The 19,417-nt window shown below is 67.3% G+C and overlaps 2 protein-coding genes across 2 annotated transcripts in view; both read right to left on the bottom strand.

Annotated features, from left to right (window-relative positions):
- Positions 1-672: 672 nt before the first annotated feature.
- On the bottom strand, positions 673-1,629 carry NKX6-2 (NK6 homeobox 2). The gene is made up of 3 exons (XM_040991699.1): positions 1,224-1,629; positions 995-1,152; positions 673-918 (listed from the first exon to the last, which is right to left on the bottom strand). Exons 1-3 carry the CDS (start codon positions 1,627-1,629, stop codon positions 673-675), a joined length of 810 nt encoding a protein of 269 aa, XP_040847633.1.
- A 7,582-nt stretch (positions 1,630-9,211) lies between these two features.
- The window catches only part of CFAP46 (cilia and flagella associated protein 46), a 46,050-nt gene continuing 35,844 nt past the window's right edge, over positions 9,212-19,417 (bottom strand). Inside the window, exons 40-59 of the mRNA XM_040992475.1 lie at positions 16,531-16,755; positions 15,764-15,952; positions 15,384-15,518; positions 15,135-15,314; positions 14,789-14,959; positions 14,073-14,170; positions 13,711-13,787; positions 13,316-13,440; positions 13,100-13,215; positions 12,935-13,014; positions 12,645-12,806; positions 11,636-11,709; positions 11,505-11,565; positions 11,397-11,432; positions 11,188-11,290; positions 10,807-10,919; positions 10,214-10,295; positions 9,756-9,892; positions 9,428-9,505; positions 9,212-9,336 (exon numbers count right to left, since the gene is read on the bottom strand). Coding sequence (XP_040848409.1) covers positions 9,212-9,336; positions 9,428-9,505; positions 9,756-9,892; positions 10,214-10,295; positions 10,807-10,919; positions 11,188-11,290; positions 11,397-11,432; positions 11,505-11,565; positions 11,636-11,709; positions 12,645-12,806; positions 12,935-13,014; positions 13,100-13,215; positions 13,316-13,440; positions 13,711-13,787; positions 14,073-14,170; positions 14,789-14,959; positions 15,135-15,314; positions 15,384-15,518; positions 15,764-15,952; positions 16,531-16,755 — 2,367 coding nt within the window. The remainder of the gene's footprint in view (positions 9,337-9,427; positions 9,506-9,755; positions 9,893-10,213; positions 10,296-10,806; positions 10,920-11,187; positions 11,291-11,396; positions 11,433-11,504; positions 11,566-11,635; positions 11,710-12,644; positions 12,807-12,934; positions 13,015-13,099; positions 13,216-13,315; positions 13,441-13,710; positions 13,788-14,072; positions 14,171-14,788; positions 14,960-15,134; positions 15,315-15,383; positions 15,519-15,763; positions 15,953-16,530; positions 16,756-19,417) is intronic.

Raw genomic sequence — 19,417 nt, 5'->3', positions numbered from 1 at the left:
TTGTCTCTTGCGCGCCCCCTTGGAGGTGCCGAGCGGGCTTCCTGCGGGGTGCGCCTAATTCCCCGAGCAGAAAACCCCACCGCAGCACTGGGCCCTTTCGTTTCCTCTGCGCGTTTTTCAAGAACGGCTCCGGGGAGTGTGGGGGGGACCACAGCGGCTTCTCACCTAAGGAAGCCTGGCCAGGTCAGCGCCCCGCGCGCTCGGCCCGGGCTCTGGTCGGGCTCGCCTCTGCCGACGTTGCCCACCAAGCCCGCATACAGGGAGCCCAGGCCGCCCTGCGGGAGCCGGGGGCGGAAGAAAACAGGCACCTGTTACCCCCCCCCCCCCGCTCCTGGGACAGACGGGGCACCGCGGGGTGCGTGGCCACCCTGCCTCGCAGGACCCCCGAGGTTGGGCACCTCCCGGGAGAGCCGAGTGGAAGGCAAGGGGCGCCGTACCTGCAGCGGCGCGGCCCGCTCCGTCTCCCCGCCGGCGGCGTGCTTGCGGTCCTGCGCACCCCCTCCCCGCGCGGCCCCGGGTCGGATTCGGAAGAAACACGTGGGGCAGCCTCGGGAGGCACGGCTCCGCCGGGGGCATGTGCAATAATTTATTGATTCCACAAAGAGATGCCGCCCGCGCGCGGGGCGCCCGGACTCGCTTCGAGGAAGCAGGGGCGGTGCACGCACTCCGCCCTCACACAGCGTCCCCCGGGCACGGGCTGACCAACGCCAAGTTCGAGGCCTTGTGCTTCCTGAGCAGCCGCGTGATCTTCTCGGCGTCCGAGTCGGGGTCCAGCGGCCGGTTGTACTCGTCGTCGTCCTCCGCGTCCGAGCCGCCCGCTTGCAGCTTCTCGGCGTCCGAGTCCCGCTGCTTCTTGGCCGAGGCCATCTCCGCCGCGTGCCGCTTGCGCCACTTGGTCCGTCGGTTCTGGAACCACACCTGGGGGCGCCGGGCTCGGTCAGGTGGCGCCTCCCGAGCCCCGCCGGCCGCCCCTCGCCGCGCCGGCCGTGCTCACCTTCACCTGGCTCTCGGTCATGCCCAGGGAGTAGGCGAGGCGCGCGCGCTCGGGGCCCGCCAGGTATTTGGTCTGCTCGAATGTCTTCTCCAGCGCGAAGATCTGCTGCCCGGAGAAGGTCGGCCGCGAGTGCTTCTTCTTCCCGTCCTTGTCCGGGGCTGCGGAGGAGGCCGGTGAGCGCCCGGCAGCGCCGCGCCCGCCCCGCCCGCAGCCCCGCGCGGCCACTTACCGGGGCCGGCCAGCCGCGGGTCCCTCCAGGGCGAACCCTGCACCACGCCGGGCCAGAAGATGGGCGGGCGCCCGGGCAGCTCGGCCAGCGGCTTGGGGTAGCCGCGCGCCACGGCGGCCGCGGGACCGAAGTAGACGCTGGCCGACGAAGCCAGCCCGTTGAGGCGAGGCAGGCCTCCCAGGAGGCCGCCGCCCGCCGCGCCCACGGGGCGGCCCAAGATGTCGCTGATGCCGTGCGGGGTGCCGAGCGGCAGCTGTGCGCCCAGGCCGCCCAGCGCGGGTGCTTTGAAGCCGGCGGGCCCCTGCAGCGCGTACGGAAACAACGACGTCTTCATCTCGGCCATGTTGTGCAGCGCGGCCAGGGGAGCGCTGCTCAGCACGAACGCGCCCGGGCGGTTAGCGTCCATGGGCGCCGCCGCCGCCGGCCCGGGCGCCCATTCGGGCCCCGCCGCCGCCGCCCGCCGGCCCGGGAAGTTTGCGCGCAGCCCAGGCGGGCGCGGGCGCCGACGGCCCCGAGCGCGGAGGGCCGACGGGCTTGCGGGCGGCCGCGGCGCAGGCTGGGGGCGGCGGCGGGCGGCGGGCGCGGGCGGGCGGCTCCGGGCCGGGTCGGAGCGGCGCCGCGCGGGACGGGCGCGCTGATAACCGCGGGGCCCCGGCGCGGCGGGCGCGCTGATTGGCTGCGGGCGCCCGCGGCTCGGCCATTGGCCAGCGCCCCGCCGGCCGCGCGCCCCCGCCGGCCGCTCACTCCATGAAGGGCCCATTAGCGCGGCAGGTGCCTTCCGGGCTGTAAATCTGCCCCCTGATTTATCTCCCCGGGGACGAAATAAATCCCGTTGGATGGGAGTTTAGTTAGGCAAAGGTTTTAATGGGAAATCAGGAAAAAATACGAGAACATATTTTACCTCCCGGAAGAATGTAGATGTGAGGATGCACCGGCCCGCTCCTCGCTCCCAGGACACGGGGAGTCGGCAGGTGCCGTCTGCGCCCCGCCCCGTCCCGCCCCGCCGCTGCTCCACCCTTGCAGGCTCCCGCTGCGTGCAGGAGGGAGCGAACGATGGCTACGATCGTTGGCCTGGTGGGCCCCGGCCGAGGAGTGGCGGAGGGGGCCGAGAGCCGAACGGCCAGAGTTGGGGCTTCGCCACACGCACTGTTCCTTCGTGCAGGGACGGACCCTCCCTCCCCGCCGGTGGCTTCCCACCGGCCGGGCGAGTCGCAGGCCAGCAAAGGCAGCATGCGGAGCCGGGCCTCGGGTGGAGTCGTTGCGGGGACTCGCGGAGCTGCGCCTTCGCCCTCCTGCGTAGCTTCAAGCAACGGAACAGCTCGGGTGCGGTCTGCGCTACTGCCCACCTGGAGGCCCAGGACCGGGCGATGCGCACCGTGCGGCTCTGGGGCTGAGCGGAGTTCGCCCGCAACGACTCCCGCTCTGGCCCCGGCCGCCAGAGCTTCCCAGCGGCTCCCGGAGGCGGCGCTGACCGCTCCAGGCGAGGGCCCAGCGGCCGCGAGGGTCGCACCCCCCTGGGGCCCGTATTCGTTTTGTGCAGTGAGCCGCGCAGCGTCGCTTCGCCGGGGCTCCGCATGGAAAGGCTCCTGGGCGGGAGAGCAGTGGTCACCCCCGCCACGGCTTCCCGCGCAGGAAGGAGGCTGTCCTGAAGACCGTACCAGGCGCGTGAGGTCCGGGCTCAAGACGGGGCAACCCGCGGGCGCGCACAGGGATTCCGTGGACCCAGCTTCCTTCTCCGGCCCGCAGCAAGGCTTCCGATTGGGCTCAGCTGCCCCGCCAGCCCTCAGCCGGGCAGCGGATCCCCTCGAATCCAACCTGAGATGCCCCCAGGCTCAGCTGGCGTCCGACTGCCCGGAAGGGAACGGGGATCCGTCCAGACCCGGGAAGGAACTCGGGGAGGACTCGGGCTCCGGAGCGGGCTGGGGGACAGGCGGGGACAGACTGGCAGCACAGGCCGGCTGGACTGCAGCTCGGGCTCCGCGCTTAGGGTTCACGGGTCTCTGGACTCCGTCCACGGCTCTGGTTTCCCTAGGCTGCTACTGGGACGCGTGGAGTCCCATGTCGGGCTGTGGCGCGGCCCCTAGGAGGGAGGGTCAGGGCCCCGGGCGAATGCGGGAGCTGCGGAGTCCGGTGGGCTGGTTCTGCCTTGTGGCGGCCGCGGGCGTCGAGTACGTTCTCCGGGGGTCCCGACTTATCGGGCGCACCCTGCTGCGGCCGGATGGGCCTGCCCCCGACTCCCTCCCACCCCCCACCCCCCAGCACGCTAGCCACGGGTCCCCCCTGCCCTCGCAGCGCTCCCAGAGAGGCCCCTCCTGGGCCAAGGGGGCAGAGGTTCGCGAATGCCCCCTCCCAGCCTTGGAGCAAACGCGGCTGCGGGGACGAGGCCACGGGAAACGAGGAGAGTAGCGACCCCTGACATCGAAAGGAGCCCGTGGACAGAAGCATGCCAGGGCGTCGGGCGAGTCTGGCCTCCGCGCGCCCCCAGCTCACCTTGAAGGTGCTGGGGCAAGCGGTGAGCACTGGAACCCAGGCCATGAGCGCCTACAGGGAGGGGGCGGTGGTCCCAGGGAGTGGGGGAGGGCGCTGGCCTCGCGGACCGTCCAAGGGACAGACCCCGGGGATGTAGATGCTCTCTCCCGGGCCATGCCAGTGACCCCTCTGAGCCTCCTAGGCCCCAGCCTGCTCAGGGCGCACCCAGAGCTGGGGGGAGGGGGAGGTTCGTGCGCTCTCCCACCGCCTACAACCACATCCCCAACAGCACCTTCCCATCTTCCACCGCCCGGTCTGTGGTCTGCTCACACGAGGACTGGTTGCAGTCAAGGAGCCCCAAGGTTGCTGGCTGCCTTCTGAGGGGGACTGGGGAAGGGCTCCTCAGCCCCCCCCCCCAGGGCTCACCTCCCCAGGGATCACCTGCCCTCCTGTCCACAGAGCCTGGGCTCCCTGTGATCTCAGCCACCTTGGCTCCCCTGCCAGGAAGTGTCCATCCGCAGCCCCCTGCTTGGTCTGGTCGCAGCCTCGCTGGTGCTGTGATGCTGTTTTCCCAGCTCTGAGCAGGAGTGAAGACAAGCAGGGGCCCTCGGTTGGGCAAGGCCTGGAGCCCTGGGGGAGCTGTGGGAAGGGGGGCAGCCATCCCCCACCTGGCTGGCCCCATCAACAGACCCTTGTTCCCCTAGGACTCGCCACTTCCTGTCCACAAACCTGCCCAAAGGGGGGCTAGGAGAAGTGCCATCCATGATGCGATGGTCAGCTGGACCAACTGACCCTGGACTGGGGTCTTCATCTGGCTGCTTTTTAGCTCTGCTGGGGTCCTGGAAAGAGGGGCAGGGTCAGGATGACCAGGCCATTGCCCTGCCATGTGGCATCTGTGGGTCGGCTTGGTGTCTAAGGGAGCAGCAACCAGGGTGGGTGCTGGCCGCGCAGGGGGACCTCTGGAGTTAGCGCTTTGGGTTCCCTCCTCCAGGCCGCAGACCCGCCCTGGGCTCCCATCCTTGCTTCGGCCTTGGGGCGCTGGCTTGGGTCGTGAGGCCTGTGCTCTGGGCTTGGCCAGCCTTCCCAGGCTTCTGACTGGCGGCTGTCCCCGCACAGACCGTCATGGTCTTGGCCGTGGGGAGGAGAGAGTGTCCCGGCGGGTAGGCGGTCCTGCTTGGAGTGCTGCTCCTGGCGCCGCCGCCCTCGCAAGGGGATTCCTCGGCCGGGAGCGGGGCGGAGCCGAGGCGGGTTCCCGGAATTCCTTGTCTGAAAAGCCGAGTGCCAGGGGGTAGCGCCTGCCCTCCGCGTTCCCTCGCAGGAGCCAGGAGCTTCCCAGGGTACCTGCGTGGGCCCAGGGTCCCGGGGACCATCCGTTCCCGCTTTCCCGGGCCTGCCCCTCGCTTCGGGAACGTCCCGGGACGCGGACGCCTCTGGCTCGTGCCTGTTTTACACGCGGGTTCCTCATGGAGTGGGGGGATGAGGCCCGCTCACAGCCTCGCAGGTGCTTCCCCTGTTGCTTCATCCAGGTCCCATGCGGGTGCGCTGGCTCCCGCAGCCCGTGTGCGGCGCGCGGTTCGGCGGGGAGCTCCGTGTGGCCCCGCACGTGTCCCCTCGCTTCTGGGCCACGGCCGCCGGTAGCCCCGGGAGCGCCGCGGGCAGCGCGTGGACGGGCGGCTCAGTGGCCGTCACGAGCCCAGCGCTCCGCCCCGCGGCGCCCGGGGAGGTCCCCGACGCGGCCGTGCGCTCCCTGGCTCCGGCGCCAGCCCGCTCGGTCCTACCAGGGCTCCCCGGGGCGGCCTCTTAGCAAACCAGGCGGGGCCCCACCCGGCCTGGGCTCAGGATCCGCCCTGGAGGCCCGAAGGCCGGCTGCTGCCCTCTCGCGGCGCCGGGCGGACAGAGCCCTGGGCGCTTCCGGCTGTCGGCGCGTGGGTTTCTGTCTCGCCCTAGACGGGGCTGCCGAGCTCTGGCCCTCAGAACCCATTCCAGCAGCAAGGAAGGACGAAGCTGGGCCGCTGGCGGGGACTTGGCTGCCAGGAGAGCCCGCCAGTGGACGCCAGGGCAGCCTGGCTAAGTGTTGGGGTCCGGTATGGCCAATGGGTGGGCCTACCTACAGTGCTGCCACCAAGAGGGGGTGTACAGCCTAGGCAGAGCCACCCCTGCTCTCTTCCCCCCCTTGGGGCCTAATTTGAGGGGTGGGAATAGGGCACGCTCAGAGAACCACTGTAGCCAGGGCCACCCAGCTGGCTCCCTCTGTGGGTCTGGGCTGAAGTTCCCAGGGGGACGGTGCCGCCACCAAAGAGGGTGCTTTCTGGGCTCGGGCTAGGTGGCCCCCAAGCCCCTCCAACCTCCCCCAGGGCTGGCTGGGCTCGGCTCTGGCACTCCTGGAGCGCGGAGAGCCCCCGGCTCACGGCCGCCAGGACAATGTCCCAGCAGCAGGCTGGGTTGGCCAGTACCAGGCAGAGCCTGTCCCCCGAGTCACCCTGAGCAGGCCGGCTCCCAGCCAGCCAGCAGCGCGCAGGGGGTGTGGAGGAGGGGGAGTGCGGGGGTGGGTGGAGTTCTGGGGGGGCCAGGGGTCCTGGGGGGCTGCAGGGAGTGGCCACGGACCGTCCTCCCCAGGAGTCCTGGCGGCCGTTTTTCACGAAGGCGAAGACGCGCTGTAAATTGATTCCTCCGTTGGAAATGGGACAATTAACCCGGCTGCTTCTCTCTCCATCATCGTGGGCAGGCGTGGCGCGGGGAAGCGTTAATTGAACGTACGTCCTCGTCCCGGTGCGCACCAGGACAGCAGCGACGTCTTTGATCATTCCTGCAAGGTGGAGAAATACGGGCTCCTCCGGCAGATCATTAGAACAATCGTTCACAGCCATTGAAAATAGGATTTTAATGATTTAACACAGAAATTAAACCATTAAAGATCGTGTTGGATGAGGCAGCTTCATAGAAACTGGTACACAAGAGTCTCACCAATTCACCCCGGCTCGGCTTTGGAGGAGGAGGTTGAGGCCTGGACGGGTGGTCCTGGAAGAGGGAGAGGCCTAGGGAGGGGGAGGGGACTGGGGAGCTGGTCCCTGGGGTGGGGGGGAGGGGACTGGGGAGCTGGTCCCTGGGGGGGTAGGGGACTGGGGAGCTGGTGGGGGGGGACTGGGGAGCTGGTCCCTGGGGGGAGGGGACTGGGGAGCTGGTCCCGTGGGGGGGGGGACTGGGGAGCTGGTCCCTGGGGGGGGAGGGGACTGGGGAGCTGGTCCCTGGGGTGGGGGGGAGGGGACTGGGGAGCTGGTCCCTGGGGTGGGGGACTGGGGAGCTGGTGGGGGGGACTGGGGAGCTGGTCCCTGGGGGGGAGGGGACTGGGGAGCTGGTCCCGTGGCGGGGGGGGGGGACTGGGGAGCTGGTCCCGTGGGGGGGGGGGACTGGGGAGCTGGTCCCTGGGGGGGGAGGGGACTGGGGAGCTGGTCCCTGGGGTGGGGGGGAGGGGACTGGGGAGCTGGTCCCTGGGGTGGGGGGGGAGGGGGGGGGGACTGGGGAGCTGGTCCCTGGGGGGGAGGGGACTGGGGAGCTGGTCCCGTGGCGGGGGGGGGGACTGGGGAGCTGGTCCCTGGGGGGGTAGGGGACTGGGGAGCTGGTGGGGGGGGACTGGGGAGCTGGTCCCTGGGGGGGAGGGGACTGGGGAGCTGGTCCCGTGGCGGGGGGGGGGGACTGGGGAGCTGGTCCCTGGGGGGGGAGGGGACTGGGGAGCTGGTCCCTGGGGGGGGGGGGGACTGGGGAGCTGGTCCCTGGGGGGGGAGGGGACTGGGGAGCTGGTCCCTGGGGGGGGAGGGGACTGGGGAGCTGGTCCCTGGGGGGGGGAGGGGACTGGGGAGCTGGTCCCGTGGGGAGGGGACTGGGGAGCTGGTCCCTGGGGTGGGGGGGAGGGGACTGGGGAGCTGGTCCCATGGCGGGGGGGGTAGGGGACTGGGGAGCTGGTCCCGTGGGGGGAGGGGACTGGGGAGCTGGTCCCGTGGGGGGAGGGGACTGGGGAGCTGGTCCCTGGGGTGGGGGGGAGGGGACTGGGGAGCTGGTCCCGTGTGGGGGGGGACTGGGGAGCTGGTCCCTGGGGGGGTAGGGGACTGGGGAGCTGGTCCCGTGGGGGGGGGGGACTGGGGAGCTGGTCCCTGGGGTGGGGGGGAGGGACTGGGGAGCTGGTCCCTGGGGTGGGGGGGAGGGGACTGGGGAGCTGGTCCCTGGGGGGGAGGGGACTGGGGAGCTGGTCCCTGGGGTGGGGGGGAGGGGACTGGGGAGCTGGTCCCGTGGGGGGGGGGACTGGGGAGCTGGTCCCGTGGGGGGGTGGGACTGGGGAGCAGGCCCTCCCTTTCCATTCCAGCAGAGGGATCCCTCTGCCTGACCCTGCCAATCCCGCCTGGGGGCCTCGCCTTTGTCTGCCAGCTTGTTCAGGTTCAAGGCTGCTGGCCGGTTCTGACTGACTGCGTTGCAGACAGAGGGCAGCCTGGGGGGCTCCTGCTGAGCAAGGGACCCAGGACCCTCCCAGGCGTTGCTGGCTTTGTGCCTCGCCAGGAACATGCATCCAAACATCTCCCGGAGAGGACGACCCCACCGGGTGGACAGCCGCCCAGTCCGGGACCCGCCCCCGCTGTGGCCTTGCCCCCTTTTTATACGGAGTTCTCTGGCATTTTCTAAATTTTCGACGAGAAAAGTGTAAAGCCTTTCTTAACAGGCATCTTTGAGACGCTGGGAAGCAGCATTTTTGAAGAGCGCTGGTGCGGGGGGTTTGGCGCCGACCCCCATCCCTGACCACAGGGGGCTGCGGGGTCCTTCCTCCCGGGGGGCCTTCCCCATAAATCCTGGGGGGCCATAAATCCCAGCGGCCCCGAGCTGCCCGCCACGTAAATCCGCCCGCGCGGGGCTAATGGACAAGGCCAGCGCGGTGCGCCAGGACATAACTCAGGCGGGGTGAGTCCGTGATCCGTGGGCAGGCGTCCACGGCGCCCACGTCTCAGGCGGGGCTTGGGCGCGCGCCAGCTGGACCTGACCACCTGGGGCTCCCCTCGGCGGGCGGGTGGATGCGGGCGCAGGATGGACGCGGGCGGGGTGAATGTGGGCGGGGTGGACGTGGGTGGACAAGGGCGCGGGGTGGATGCGGGCAGGGTGGACGCGGGCGCAAGGTGGACGCCCGGGCTGGCCTGGACGCCCTGCTCGCCCGAGCACCGACTGCAGGAGGCAGGTCCAGCAGCAGGCAGCATGGGTGGACACGGCTTTATTCGTCCAGCCCCCCACCCCATCCTGCAGGGAGCTGGGGGCCACAGGGGGCTGTGGGAGGCTAGGGATTAGGGCTAGGGGAGGGGGGAGTAGGGGTAGAGGGAGAGGCAGGGGGAGGGTTGGTCTGTCACAGCTCCCGTCTCCCCCACAGCTCCTCAGGAGAGAGGCCTGGGGTCGGCAGCCGGGCTGGGGTCGGCAGCTGGGCTGGGGTCGGCAGCCGGGCTGGGGGCGTGGCCAGGGCGGGGCGGGGCCAGGGCGGGGCGGGGCCGTCACCAGATGACCTGGTGCGGCAGCCCGTACAGGACCAGGTTGAGGGCGGTGGGGAGCAGCACAGCGCCGGGCTGCTGCGGCCAGAGGAACATCAGCCTGTCCCGGGAGGTGCGGGGGGCTTCGTCTGCGGGGAGGGCGGCAGCTGTGACGTGGCCCCGCCCCCGCGGGGTCGGCGAGACCCCCGCAGACGCCCGCGGCCCTCGCCTGCCGCTCACCTGGGCTCGGCCTCGGGCTGCTGGCCGCCTCCTGCAGCAGACGCACCGTCTTCCCCAGCGGCTTGCCGGCCAGCAGGCCTGGGAGAGGGGGCGGGGCCAGGGCTGGTGGGCGGGGCCAGCACCAAGGGGCGGGGCCAGGGACGGAGCCAGGGCTGGTGGGGCGGGGCCAGCACCAAGGGGCGGGGTGGGTGGGGCGGGGCCATGGTTGGGGTGGAGCGACTGCAGGACCGGGCAGGGCGGGGCCGGAGTTGGCGGGGGCGGGGCCAGGAGGGTGGGCGGGGCGGGGCCAGAAGGGCAGGCCCGTGGTTGCGGTGGGCCGGGCACACACCTTCCCACAGAGCCCTGGCCCGCAGCGCGTTGTCCTGCAGCGAGGTCGGCCACTGGTTGGCCAGGATGCTCTTGACGCCCACCAGGCTCAGGAGGATGGCCGTTTCCACGGGCTCCTCCAGGGACAGCTGTGCCGCGCTGCGGAGAGCCCAGATTCGTGGGCTGCGCCGGGGCCTGGCACAACCCAGCCCAGGGGCAGCCTGCTCAGCACCCACAGCCGGGGTGCCCATGGGCACCTCTCCCTTGGCAGGAAGTGGCAGCTGGCGCCGTGGGCCCCCAGCAGCAGGGACCCTCTCCCAAGCCCAGCCCAGGGGCACCCTGCTCAGCACCCACAGCCGGGGCGCCCGTGGGCACCTCTCCCTTGGCAGGAAGTGGCAGCTGGCGCCATGGGCCCCCCCGCAGCAGGGACCCTCTCCCAGGCCCAGCGCAGTAGGGAAGGGCACTGCCCGTCACAGGCACCTCTTGTTCTCCGAGGCCTCCGTGTGGCGCCGCAGGCTGTCTGAGGACTGGGTCAGGTCCAGCAAGACCATTACCTGGCACCCTGTAGGCACAAGGGCCAGGTCAGCACACGCAGGTGCCTAGTGCTGGGCATGCTCACCTGTCCACAGCTGGAGGCTTGGCTCTGCCAGCAGCAGGTGCAGGAGTGCGCTGGCTGTGGTGGGCTGGGCAGAGGGAAAGTGCCCCCCTTGTCCCCAGGAGGTGAAGCATTGCCATCCAGGGGGCTAGCTCTGCCCACCCCCATGCCTGCAGCCCTGCCAAGGCTACTCTCTGAGCCTTGTCAGGGCTCTGCCTAGCCTCAGTGTGCCCCCTGCCCCTGCAGCCCAGCCCTGAGGCGGCAGGGGGCGCCCTCCCCCCTGCACCCCAGCCCTGGGGGGGAGCGCCCTCTCCCCTGTGCCCCAGCCCTGGGGGGGATACCCTCTCCCCTGCACCCCAGCCCTGAGGCAGCAGGGATCCACCCTCCCCCCTGCACCCCAGCCCTGGGGGGGAGCGCCCTCCCCCCTGCACCCCAGCCCTGGGGGGGAGCGCCCTCTCCCCTGCACGCAGGCCCTCACCCTGCAGGTTCATGGCCACCAGCCTCTCTACAGACAGGTGTGACAGGAAGCACTCCATCCCATAGAACAGGAAGCCTCCGCAGCTGCCCAGCACCTGCTCCCACTCAGCCTGGCTGTGGAGAGGGCACGGCTCAGACTGGTGGCTGAGGCTTCAGGCAGAAGTGACCGGTCCCTGGACCCATGGCCAGGGCCTCACTAGGGGGCAGCAGCAGGGATGGACTGGACGAGTAGGCCATGCCAGCAGCCCCACCTCCCCCACCTGGGAGGGCCCTGTGTGGAGCAGCCATGCCTCTGCCACCGCTGGACCTGTGCTGCTACCAGCCCCCAGGCTGCCTAGGGCTGTGCCAGCCGAGGGGCGGGGACAGCCCCTGGGGGCTGCACCTGGGGAATTGCTTCCTGCCCAGGTGTCCTGTCCACTTGGCTGTCAGTGAGTCTTGGAACCTCTCCAGGATTTCCCGGGTCACGGATACAGGGCTTAGGGCTTCTGGGGAAACCAAGAGCAGAAAGGCGTGTGGGGGTGGGAGGGGGCTGCTGCCCACACCTCCTCCCGTCCTGCCCGTAGTCCCCAGCCCCTTGTGCAGAATGCCCACCTACGCCCTGGGCTTCCTCGTAGGGATCCACCACGTCTGAGGCCTGGTCAAGGAAAGCTGGGCACTCAAGCTGGAGGTGCCCCCATGCCCAGGCCCAACAAAGGATACACTGGAAGGTGTCCGAGTCGACCGCGATGCATTCTGGGGGCAGGACCCGGTGTACACTGGCCTGTAACAGCAGACAGGGCCACTGCAGGTCCGTGCCCAGCCAGTCTGGGCCCGCAGCACAGGACACCCACCTTTGTGCCCTTCTTAGAGGAGGTTTTCTTTCTGAAATCTTTGCTCTTGCCTTCTCTCTTCACGCCTGCTTCCACTGGAGACAAAGAAAAGAGCTTGTTATCACAGCGGTACATGGTTTCATGCGACACATCTCCACTGAAAAGTTGGCAGGGGCAGCTGCCAGAACCCTGAGGGCTCAGCCCCTAGGGCTGCCCACCTGCCGGCCATGCTCAGAGCACGCTGCCTTCAAAGCAGCCTTGGTGTCCTGTCCCCACTGCTGCTACTGCTTCTGGTGGCTTCCCAATTCTGCCTTCAGCAGATGGGAGGTCTCAGGGCCTGGATTGCCAAGGCCGGGGCCTGGCACGGCCACCACCTGCGCCTGTAGTTCTCGACTCCAAGTTTCTCCCTTTGTCCTGAGCTGCTCCTCTGACTTGCTCCAGTGGCCCTCTGGTCCCTTCCTGGTGGGTCCATGGGGCCAGAGAAGCCTCCAGAAGGAACCCCTCGTGGACCAGCACCTTCCCTTGTCCCGAGAACTGGGCTAGGGGAAGGCAAAGGCTGCCTGCCCTTGGGGCACCTCGTGGTTGGTGGGCCTGTTCTCTCCTGATCACAGGTCCTCAGCTAGGCCCCCCAGCTAGGCCCCCCTCAGCTAGGCCCCCCAGCTTCCTCCTGCTTCTCACTGTCCTCTACAGAGTGAACTGTGGAGTTGGCATCACCCAGCAGTGCCTGGGCACACTCACGCCCTCAGGAACGTGCTACAGCATCCAACCTGCACCACTTAGAAGCAGACACTGGGGTTCTAGTGCCAATCCCCACCCAGGCCCTGCCCTGCACCTGGGAAAGCAACAGAGGCTGGCCCAAGTGCTCAGCCCCTGTGCCCATGGACACTCAGAGGAAGCGCCTGCCTTCCAGCCTCAGCCTGGCCCAGCCACAGCCATTGGGACTATCTGGGGTGATCCAGAGGATGGGACATTCTCTCTTCCTCTCTCTGATTTCCAGATGCAGGGACGCTGCACGGAGGGCTGCTCTTACCTGCCTCGTCCAGGCGGAGGCGGTTGCTCAGCACGTGCAGTGAGAGGTCCCGCGACACGGAGGTCACAGCTGCGTCCCGCAGGGCTGGCAGGCCTTCCAGGGGCAGCTGCAGCAGCGGCCTGTCCACCAGCAGGACCAGGTGCTCCGCGGCCTCGGGCTGAGCTGGGGCCAGAGGGGGCACTGCACCCACTGCGCCCAGAGCCCCCACGCAGGCACCTGCCCAGAGCCAGCCCACGCTATGACAACCACAAGGGGCTGCCCCCTGCTTGGAGTCCTACCCGGCCACTCACTCTGCAGCGTCGACATCTTCCTGTCCCTGTCCTTGCCTTTCAGCCTCCCTGAGTCCGGCACCGCCACAGGTGGCTGGAGCCTGGAAGGAGCCAGCCTGGTGAGCAGCGCCCAGCACACAGACCCCGGTCCCGCCCCAGCCCACTGCTGCTCCCACAGCCCTGCACCTGAGCTCGAGGCTGCTGAGCAGGGGCAGCAGGGGCCTCAGGTACTCCTCCATGGGCCTCAGCACTGTGTCCAGCTGCGCCGCAGTGCACCGGCTGTCTTCAGTGTGCACGGGGTCCTGCGGTGAACAGGATCAGGCAGCCCCGGCCCCGCAGGCAGGGGCTGAGCCCAGGCCCGCAAAGCCCTCCGCCAGTCCGCCAGTCCGTTGCTGGGCTCACCAGGTGGGCTCTCAGGGCCGAATCTACACTGAGCGCCTGGCTCTGTTCATGGAAGTGCCGGGCTCTGGCCAGGAGCTCGGAGAGGGTGGCGGGGCTCACGGCCACCCTCATCACCTTGCAGTGGCCTGAGGAGTGCAGGGCTGAGCACAGCTGGGGGTGTGTGGTTGAGGGGGGCAAGGCTGTGGGGGGGACAGGGCCGAGCGTGGCTGGGGGGCGGCTGAGGGGCGCAGCTTTGGGGGTGCACCAGCAAGGGCCGGAGCACTACCTAGGAGTGAGCTGTGCTGCGTTGGGGAGGTGGGATGCCTCACCCACGTGGCTCCCCCACCCCAGAGGCAGAGAGTAGCTGTGTCCCCACCAGAGGACAGCCCACACACCACAGGGTCTTGGCCGCTCACCGCCCACTTGTGCAGCTTTCCCCTTGGCAGCGGGAAGGGCCTTGGGCCTCTCGTAGACAGCCCCGTAAAGACGCGACCTGTGGGCGAGGGCCAGATTGCGCCGGCGCCAGGGCGCCCAGGCTGCGCTGCTTGGTGGAGGGCAGGCTCTGCGGTTGCTGCCAGGGGCCTGTTGCTGACAGGGCAGCGTCCAACCTCTGCTCCTCGGGTCCTGGCCGCCTTCCGGGAGGCAGGTGCCAGGAGGTCCCCGTGGGACTGGCCCAGCCCCTTTCAACAGGAGCGAGGACAACCCCAGGTGTATGGTGGGGCAGGTGAGGGTGTCCCAGGCCGCCCTTGGCTGCCGCTGGCTGCCTGCCGCCTCTCACCTATCCCGGGAGAGATGCAAGAACAGCAGCCGGAAGGTGGATGGGATCTCGCTCAAGAGGCCGAAATGCTGCTCAGTGACACAGAGGTTCTGCCAGGCCTATGGGGGGCGGTAGGGTCGCCACAAGGGGCATCCAGGGCACCGCACAAAACCTCAGTGCCAACCTGGCTGTCTGCACGGTGTCCCGAGTCTCCACAGCACACGCTCTGACCCACATACACACACATACATTGCACAATCCCGGCTCACATGCACACACACCCTGTGCATGCCTGACCTGGACACAGGGCTGGGGCACAGAGGGTTACTGGGCCCGTTTGTGTGCCTTTTGTTGCCAACAAGGACTTATGTGGCCGCCATGGAGAGGGGAAGGAGAGGCAAGGATGTTTGCCAGGGTCCTACAAAGCACAGCCCCTCGACCCCTCAGGAGCAGCCCTGCCCAAGCCCAAGTGGATGAAAGGATCCCAGGTCCGATCCCCCAGGGAGGCCCTGGGGAGTGAGGTTTGGCTGCAGCTGCATTCTGCCCACTGCGGCTCGGGCCACGTGCGGTGCTGCTCCCCCGTGTGACCGGTGCACCTGCGGCCACAGGAATTCCCACATAGAAGGAAGAGACAGAAGCCACTGCCCGCAGCAACCTCATGGCTTTGCTGGCCAAGCGCCTGGGGAGCCCCAGCAGCAGGACAGGGCAAGGCTGGAGTCCATGGCGCCCCTGTGTACCTTGGCGACAGCTGCCAGCCTCTGCTCCACACTGGCCAGCAGGTTGGCAGAGGCCCCGTCAGCCTGTCTCAGCTGGTGGTGCAGTTGAAGCAGGGCTGCCAGCTGGGAGCTGCTGGTGCTGGCCACAGCTGTCAGCAGGATGTCCCGCATGGTCTCTGAGGCGGAGCAGCTCTGGAAGCGACCCCAGGAAGCGAGAGTGGCTGGACCCACCCCTGGCCGGCCAGCTGCCTGCCCAGCCTTCCCCTTGCTGAGCCTGCATGCGCCAGCAGGCTGATGTGGGATGAGACCAGCAGGGACTGGGGCAAGATGACCCCTAGTGGAGCCATGTCTGCCAGGTGGGTCGTACCTGAGACAGCGCCAGGAACTGGCAGGCGGACACAGGGTCCAGTGTGCCGACACACTCCACCATCTCCAGGCCGGCCGTGGCTGCCACATCCAGGAGGCCACTGCCCAGGGCAGCCTGCAGACACTGCAGCAGTAGCTCAGATGCTTGGGCCCGGAGCCGCTGGGCCAGCGCCAGCCTCCGCTGTGGGCAGTGGGCTGTGGTCAGACCGGGGCTGGGTGGGGGCCCCAGGGCTGTGCGGGAGAGCCGTACCTTCAGTGTCTCGCCTCTCCGGCTGGGCTCCTCAGCACCGGTTCGGAAAGCTGGCAGGTCCCTGTTTGAGTCTCCAGTCACTTCGCCCATCACTTCTGGCGCCAGAGAGCGCGGGCTGCTCAGTTTAGCACTGACCTGTGTAGTACACACAGAGTCCAGGGGCCATGGGCGGGTCCCACATGGGCAGCATGTGGCACCCGAGGAGTCCCTGCATGGTCTGCTCCCAGCCCCATGTCGACAGCCCTGGTGGTACTCGCAGCTGTGGCCCCAGCGAGCCCCTGTGGGCCCACTGCCTTTGGGGTCCCCCTCTTGTTTCATGCCTTATGCTGGGGGCTGGGCAGGGCCTGCTAACGGGAGAGTCTGGAAAACAGAACACCCACCTGCAAGGCCTCCTCCCAGTAGCAGGTGGGATGCATGGGGTCTGCCTGCACAGCCAGCAGGTGCAGGGCCCTCCCGGCCAGGCCCAGGAGCTGTGAGCGGATGTCCCCGCAGCCCACGCACAGCGGCAGTGCACTCTCTAGCTGTACCAGTGCTGTGTGTGCCAGGGTCCGCTTCAGCAGGATCCATTGCTGTCGGGACACAGGTTATGACCGCACCCGGTGATAGCATCCATTCCCTACCAAAACTGCGAGGGAGCAGGGGCCTCTGCGCTGCACACATGCCTGCCCCATGGCCCCACGTGTGGGACTGGGTGTGGACAGCCCACAGGCAGTGCCTGCTCCTAGGCCCCACGTGTGGGACTGGGTGTGGACAGCCCACGGGCAGTGCCTGCTCCTAGGCCCCTCGTGTAAGACTGGGTGTGGACAGGACATGGGCAGTGCCCGTTCCGTGGCCCCACGTGTGGGACTGTAGTGTGGACAAGCCACGGGCAGCGCCCACTCTGTGAGCTTGCACCTGGAGCCCACTGACAAGCCAGCTCAGTGTGGGGACACATCTGCTCATTTATGCTAACTTCACTCGCACTTAGTGAACCCTAAGGTGTGACATGGATGGTTGTTTGCTTCTAAACCAATCACACGCTCAACCTGTTCTTCCCAACACAATTCACCGTTCCTGAGGGAGCTCTCTGGCGTGGCTGGACAGGTTACCACAGGGTCCTCAGAGACTGATGGCCACCAAGGCCCCAGGGCTGGCCGGGCTGCCTCACCAGGTCGATGCAGGTATAGTCGCCGTCACAGTGCAGGTAGTCGGCCAGGAGCTTGTCCAGTGAGCCCTGCTCCAGCTGCCTTTCCAGTGCCTTCTCCCAGGTGAGCTGCAGCATGTCCAGTGACACCTCCACCAGGCGGAGCTTGAGGCTTGCCAGCCTCCTCATCAGTGGTGTGTTGACATTCTGCAACTGACAGGTACGGGCTCGGCCTGGCATGCTCGCCCACTATCACAGCCTCCTCGTCCCGAGGTCCAACTCAGTCCATCATCCACACCCTCCTACACTCACTGGTGATTACAGTTCTGTCCTCAGCCCCACCTCATACACAAACCAGTGGGTGCTGCAGCCCAGCCTAAACCTGCCCACCACACACTCAGCCATTATACACACCAGCAGGAATAAGACCAATAACCCCACCAGGCCTGGCTAGTCCGAGTTCCTACGCATGCCGGTATGTCCAGCAAACTGGTCCAGTCCACCCTGCATCCCATTTGACTCTCACACACATCAATGGGTAGTGGAGCCTAGTTCGGTCTGACTGACCCCACTACCCAACCTACACTCATGTTTACAGGTGCCACCGCCTTCCAGCCAGGCCTGCCCTCAATACTGGCTCTCATGCTCACTGATGGGAGCTGCAGTGTATCAGAGTGGTGCCCAAAATGTCCTTACTAAGCCCACTCCCAACCCCAGATTCTTGGATGTGACTGAAGGTGCTGCAGCCTGGACCAGCCTGGACTGTTCCCAACCCAGTTCTCGTGAGTGCTGGAGAGTTCCATGGTCATGCCTAGCTCAGCCTGTCACCACCTCAGCTCGTGAGCAAATCAGTTGGTGTGACAGCCCCGCAGGGGTGAGCCCACAATCCCTCAGAGAATCTGCTCCCAGACCTAGTTTCTCACATGCTGGTAGTGTCATGGCCCAGCCTAATGTGGTCCAAACCCTGGCCAGACATTCACTGCTGGGCACTGGTCAAGCACTGCCAGGCAGGCAGCCCAGCCACAGCTTTTGTGTGTGCCTGAAGGTGGTGGTTGATACCAACAAGCCCAGCTCAGGTCTCCCACCTGGGTGGGTATATTGGTTTGACCCCATGGGGCCCGGCTGGAGGTCAGGGTCCCCTGCCAGGGCCAGCTCTCTGATCGTCCGACCAGAGGTTCAGTAATGTCCACACCCAGGATGGCTGGCTCTCCAGCTCCCCAGGGTAGCAGGTCAGGCTGCCCACACGGTCCCGTCATTGTGGGTCTGGCCTGCTCTGCCTCGACTCCACTACCCCTGGCTGTCCCGGAAGGCTGTGCAGGCCCCAGGGAGCCTCTGCGCCTCCCTCTCACTCCCTCCCTGGTCCAAGCATTCAAGCTTCTGCCAACACATTTTTCCTCCTCACAACACAATTTCTAGGAATACAGCATCAGCTGAGTGTGTGACTGTTGGCTCGGACCCTAACATGCCCTCCAGGAGGGGTCCTACCACAGAGACCATGCACCCTGCGCTGCCCCCGACAGGTTCACACGGCAGAGCTCCGGTGAGTCCCACCCTGAAGCACAAGCCTTCTGTCCCATTTCTCCACTCCTCATGGCAACTGCGCCATCTTCCCTCCTTCTGTAACTGACCCAGTGGCTCTTTCTCTTCTGCCATGTCTGTGGTCGCTCCAGGCTCCCATGCGCTGTCACCTCATGCACAGGCCACAGGATCTGGCCACGACCTTCGCCTTGCCAATCCTCACTCTGGCGCCTGAGCCCAGCGTGCCTCACCCTCTCCATGGGGCCTATGCTCAAGTTCTCTGAGCTTCTCATGCTTATTTTGGTCAAATTTGGAGCTATCCCAGTCCCTGATGTTTCAAAGGCTTCCTACAGCCTGCTGTGGAAGGGGGACTGGGACTCCCTAGGTCCCCAGGCAGTGGCCCTCAATGAGGGCTCTGCCCACTGAGCTCCCCCAGCCCCCACCCCTGCCGCACAGTCCTTTTGAGGGAGTGGCCTCCGACTGACAGACAGCTCTGGTCCTTATGGGGTCCCATCCTGAGGTCTCCTGGGTATCTTCTTGGCATAGCTCTTCTGCTGGGCCTGCCCTGAGCCTCCCCTGCAGTAGTGCCTGCTGATGGTAGGGTCACTGCCCAGCAGCAACAAGGTCCCTGTCCAGAGCAGGGTCCAACTTCAGGCGACCAATAGAGAGAGCAATGTGAGCAGAGCCGTTCCATGGCCACAACAGGACTGGAAACAAAACATGGTTCTGTGACATATGATGGGGCAGATGTGAGCACTGTGAGGTGTGAGCACTGTGAGGTGTGAACACTGTGAGGGGAGCACTGTGAGGGGAGCACTGTGAGGGGAGCACTGTGAGGGGAGCATTGTGAGGTGTGAACACTGTGAGGTGTGAGCACTGTGAGGGGAGCACTGTGAGGTGTGAGCATTGTGAGGAGAGCACTGTGAGGTGTAAGCACTGTGAGAGGGGAGCACTGTGAGGTGTGAGCACTGTGAGGTGTGAGCACTGTGAGGGGAGCACTGTGAGGGGAGCACTGTGAGGTGTGAGCACTGTGAGGGGAGCACTGTGAGGGGAGCACTGTGAGGGGAGCACTGTGAGGTGTGAGCACTGTGAGGTGTGAGCACTGTGAGGGGAGCACTGTGAGGAGTGAGCACTGTGAGGGGAGCACTGTGAGGTGTGAGCACTGTGAGGTGTGAGCACTGTGAGGGGAGCACTGTGAGGTGTGAGCACTGTGAGGGGAGCACTGTGAGGGGAGCACTGTGAGGTGTGAGCACTGTGAGGGGAGCACTGTGAGGTGTGAGCACTGTGAGGGGAGCACTGTGAGGGGAGCACTGTGAGGTGTGAGCGCTGTAAGGGGAGCACTGTGAGGTGTGAACACTGTGAGGGGAGCACTGTGAGGGGAGCACTGTGAGGT

This window comes from Ochotona curzoniae, unplaced genomic scaffold, assembly GCF_017591425.1.
Source record: "Ochotona curzoniae isolate NIBS_2020 unplaced genomic scaffold, NIBS_Ocur_1.0 contig_66, whole genome shotgun sequence".
Taxonomy (NCBI): domain Eukaryota; kingdom Metazoa; phylum Chordata; class Mammalia; order Lagomorpha; family Ochotonidae; genus Ochotona; species Ochotona curzoniae.
Note: the sequence above shows the minus strand (reverse complement) of the source record. Positions and strands in the feature narration are given on the sequence as shown.

Bases quoted from the DNA above. Each gene is read 5' to 3' on its own strand.
- NKX6-2 (XM_040991699.1), bottom strand. From the start codon at position 1,629: ATGGACGCTAACCGCCCGGGCGCGTTCGTGCTGAGCAGCGCTCCCCTG. The intron at 1,153-1,223 runs GTAAGTGGCCGC...CCTCCTCCGCAG, and splicing joins CCCGCGGCTGGCCGGCCCCG to CCCCGGACAAGGACGGGAAG. The intron at 919-994 runs GTGAGCACGGCC...CGGCGCCCCCAG, and splicing joins TGACCGAGAGCCAGGTGAAG to GTGTGGTTCCAGAACCGACG.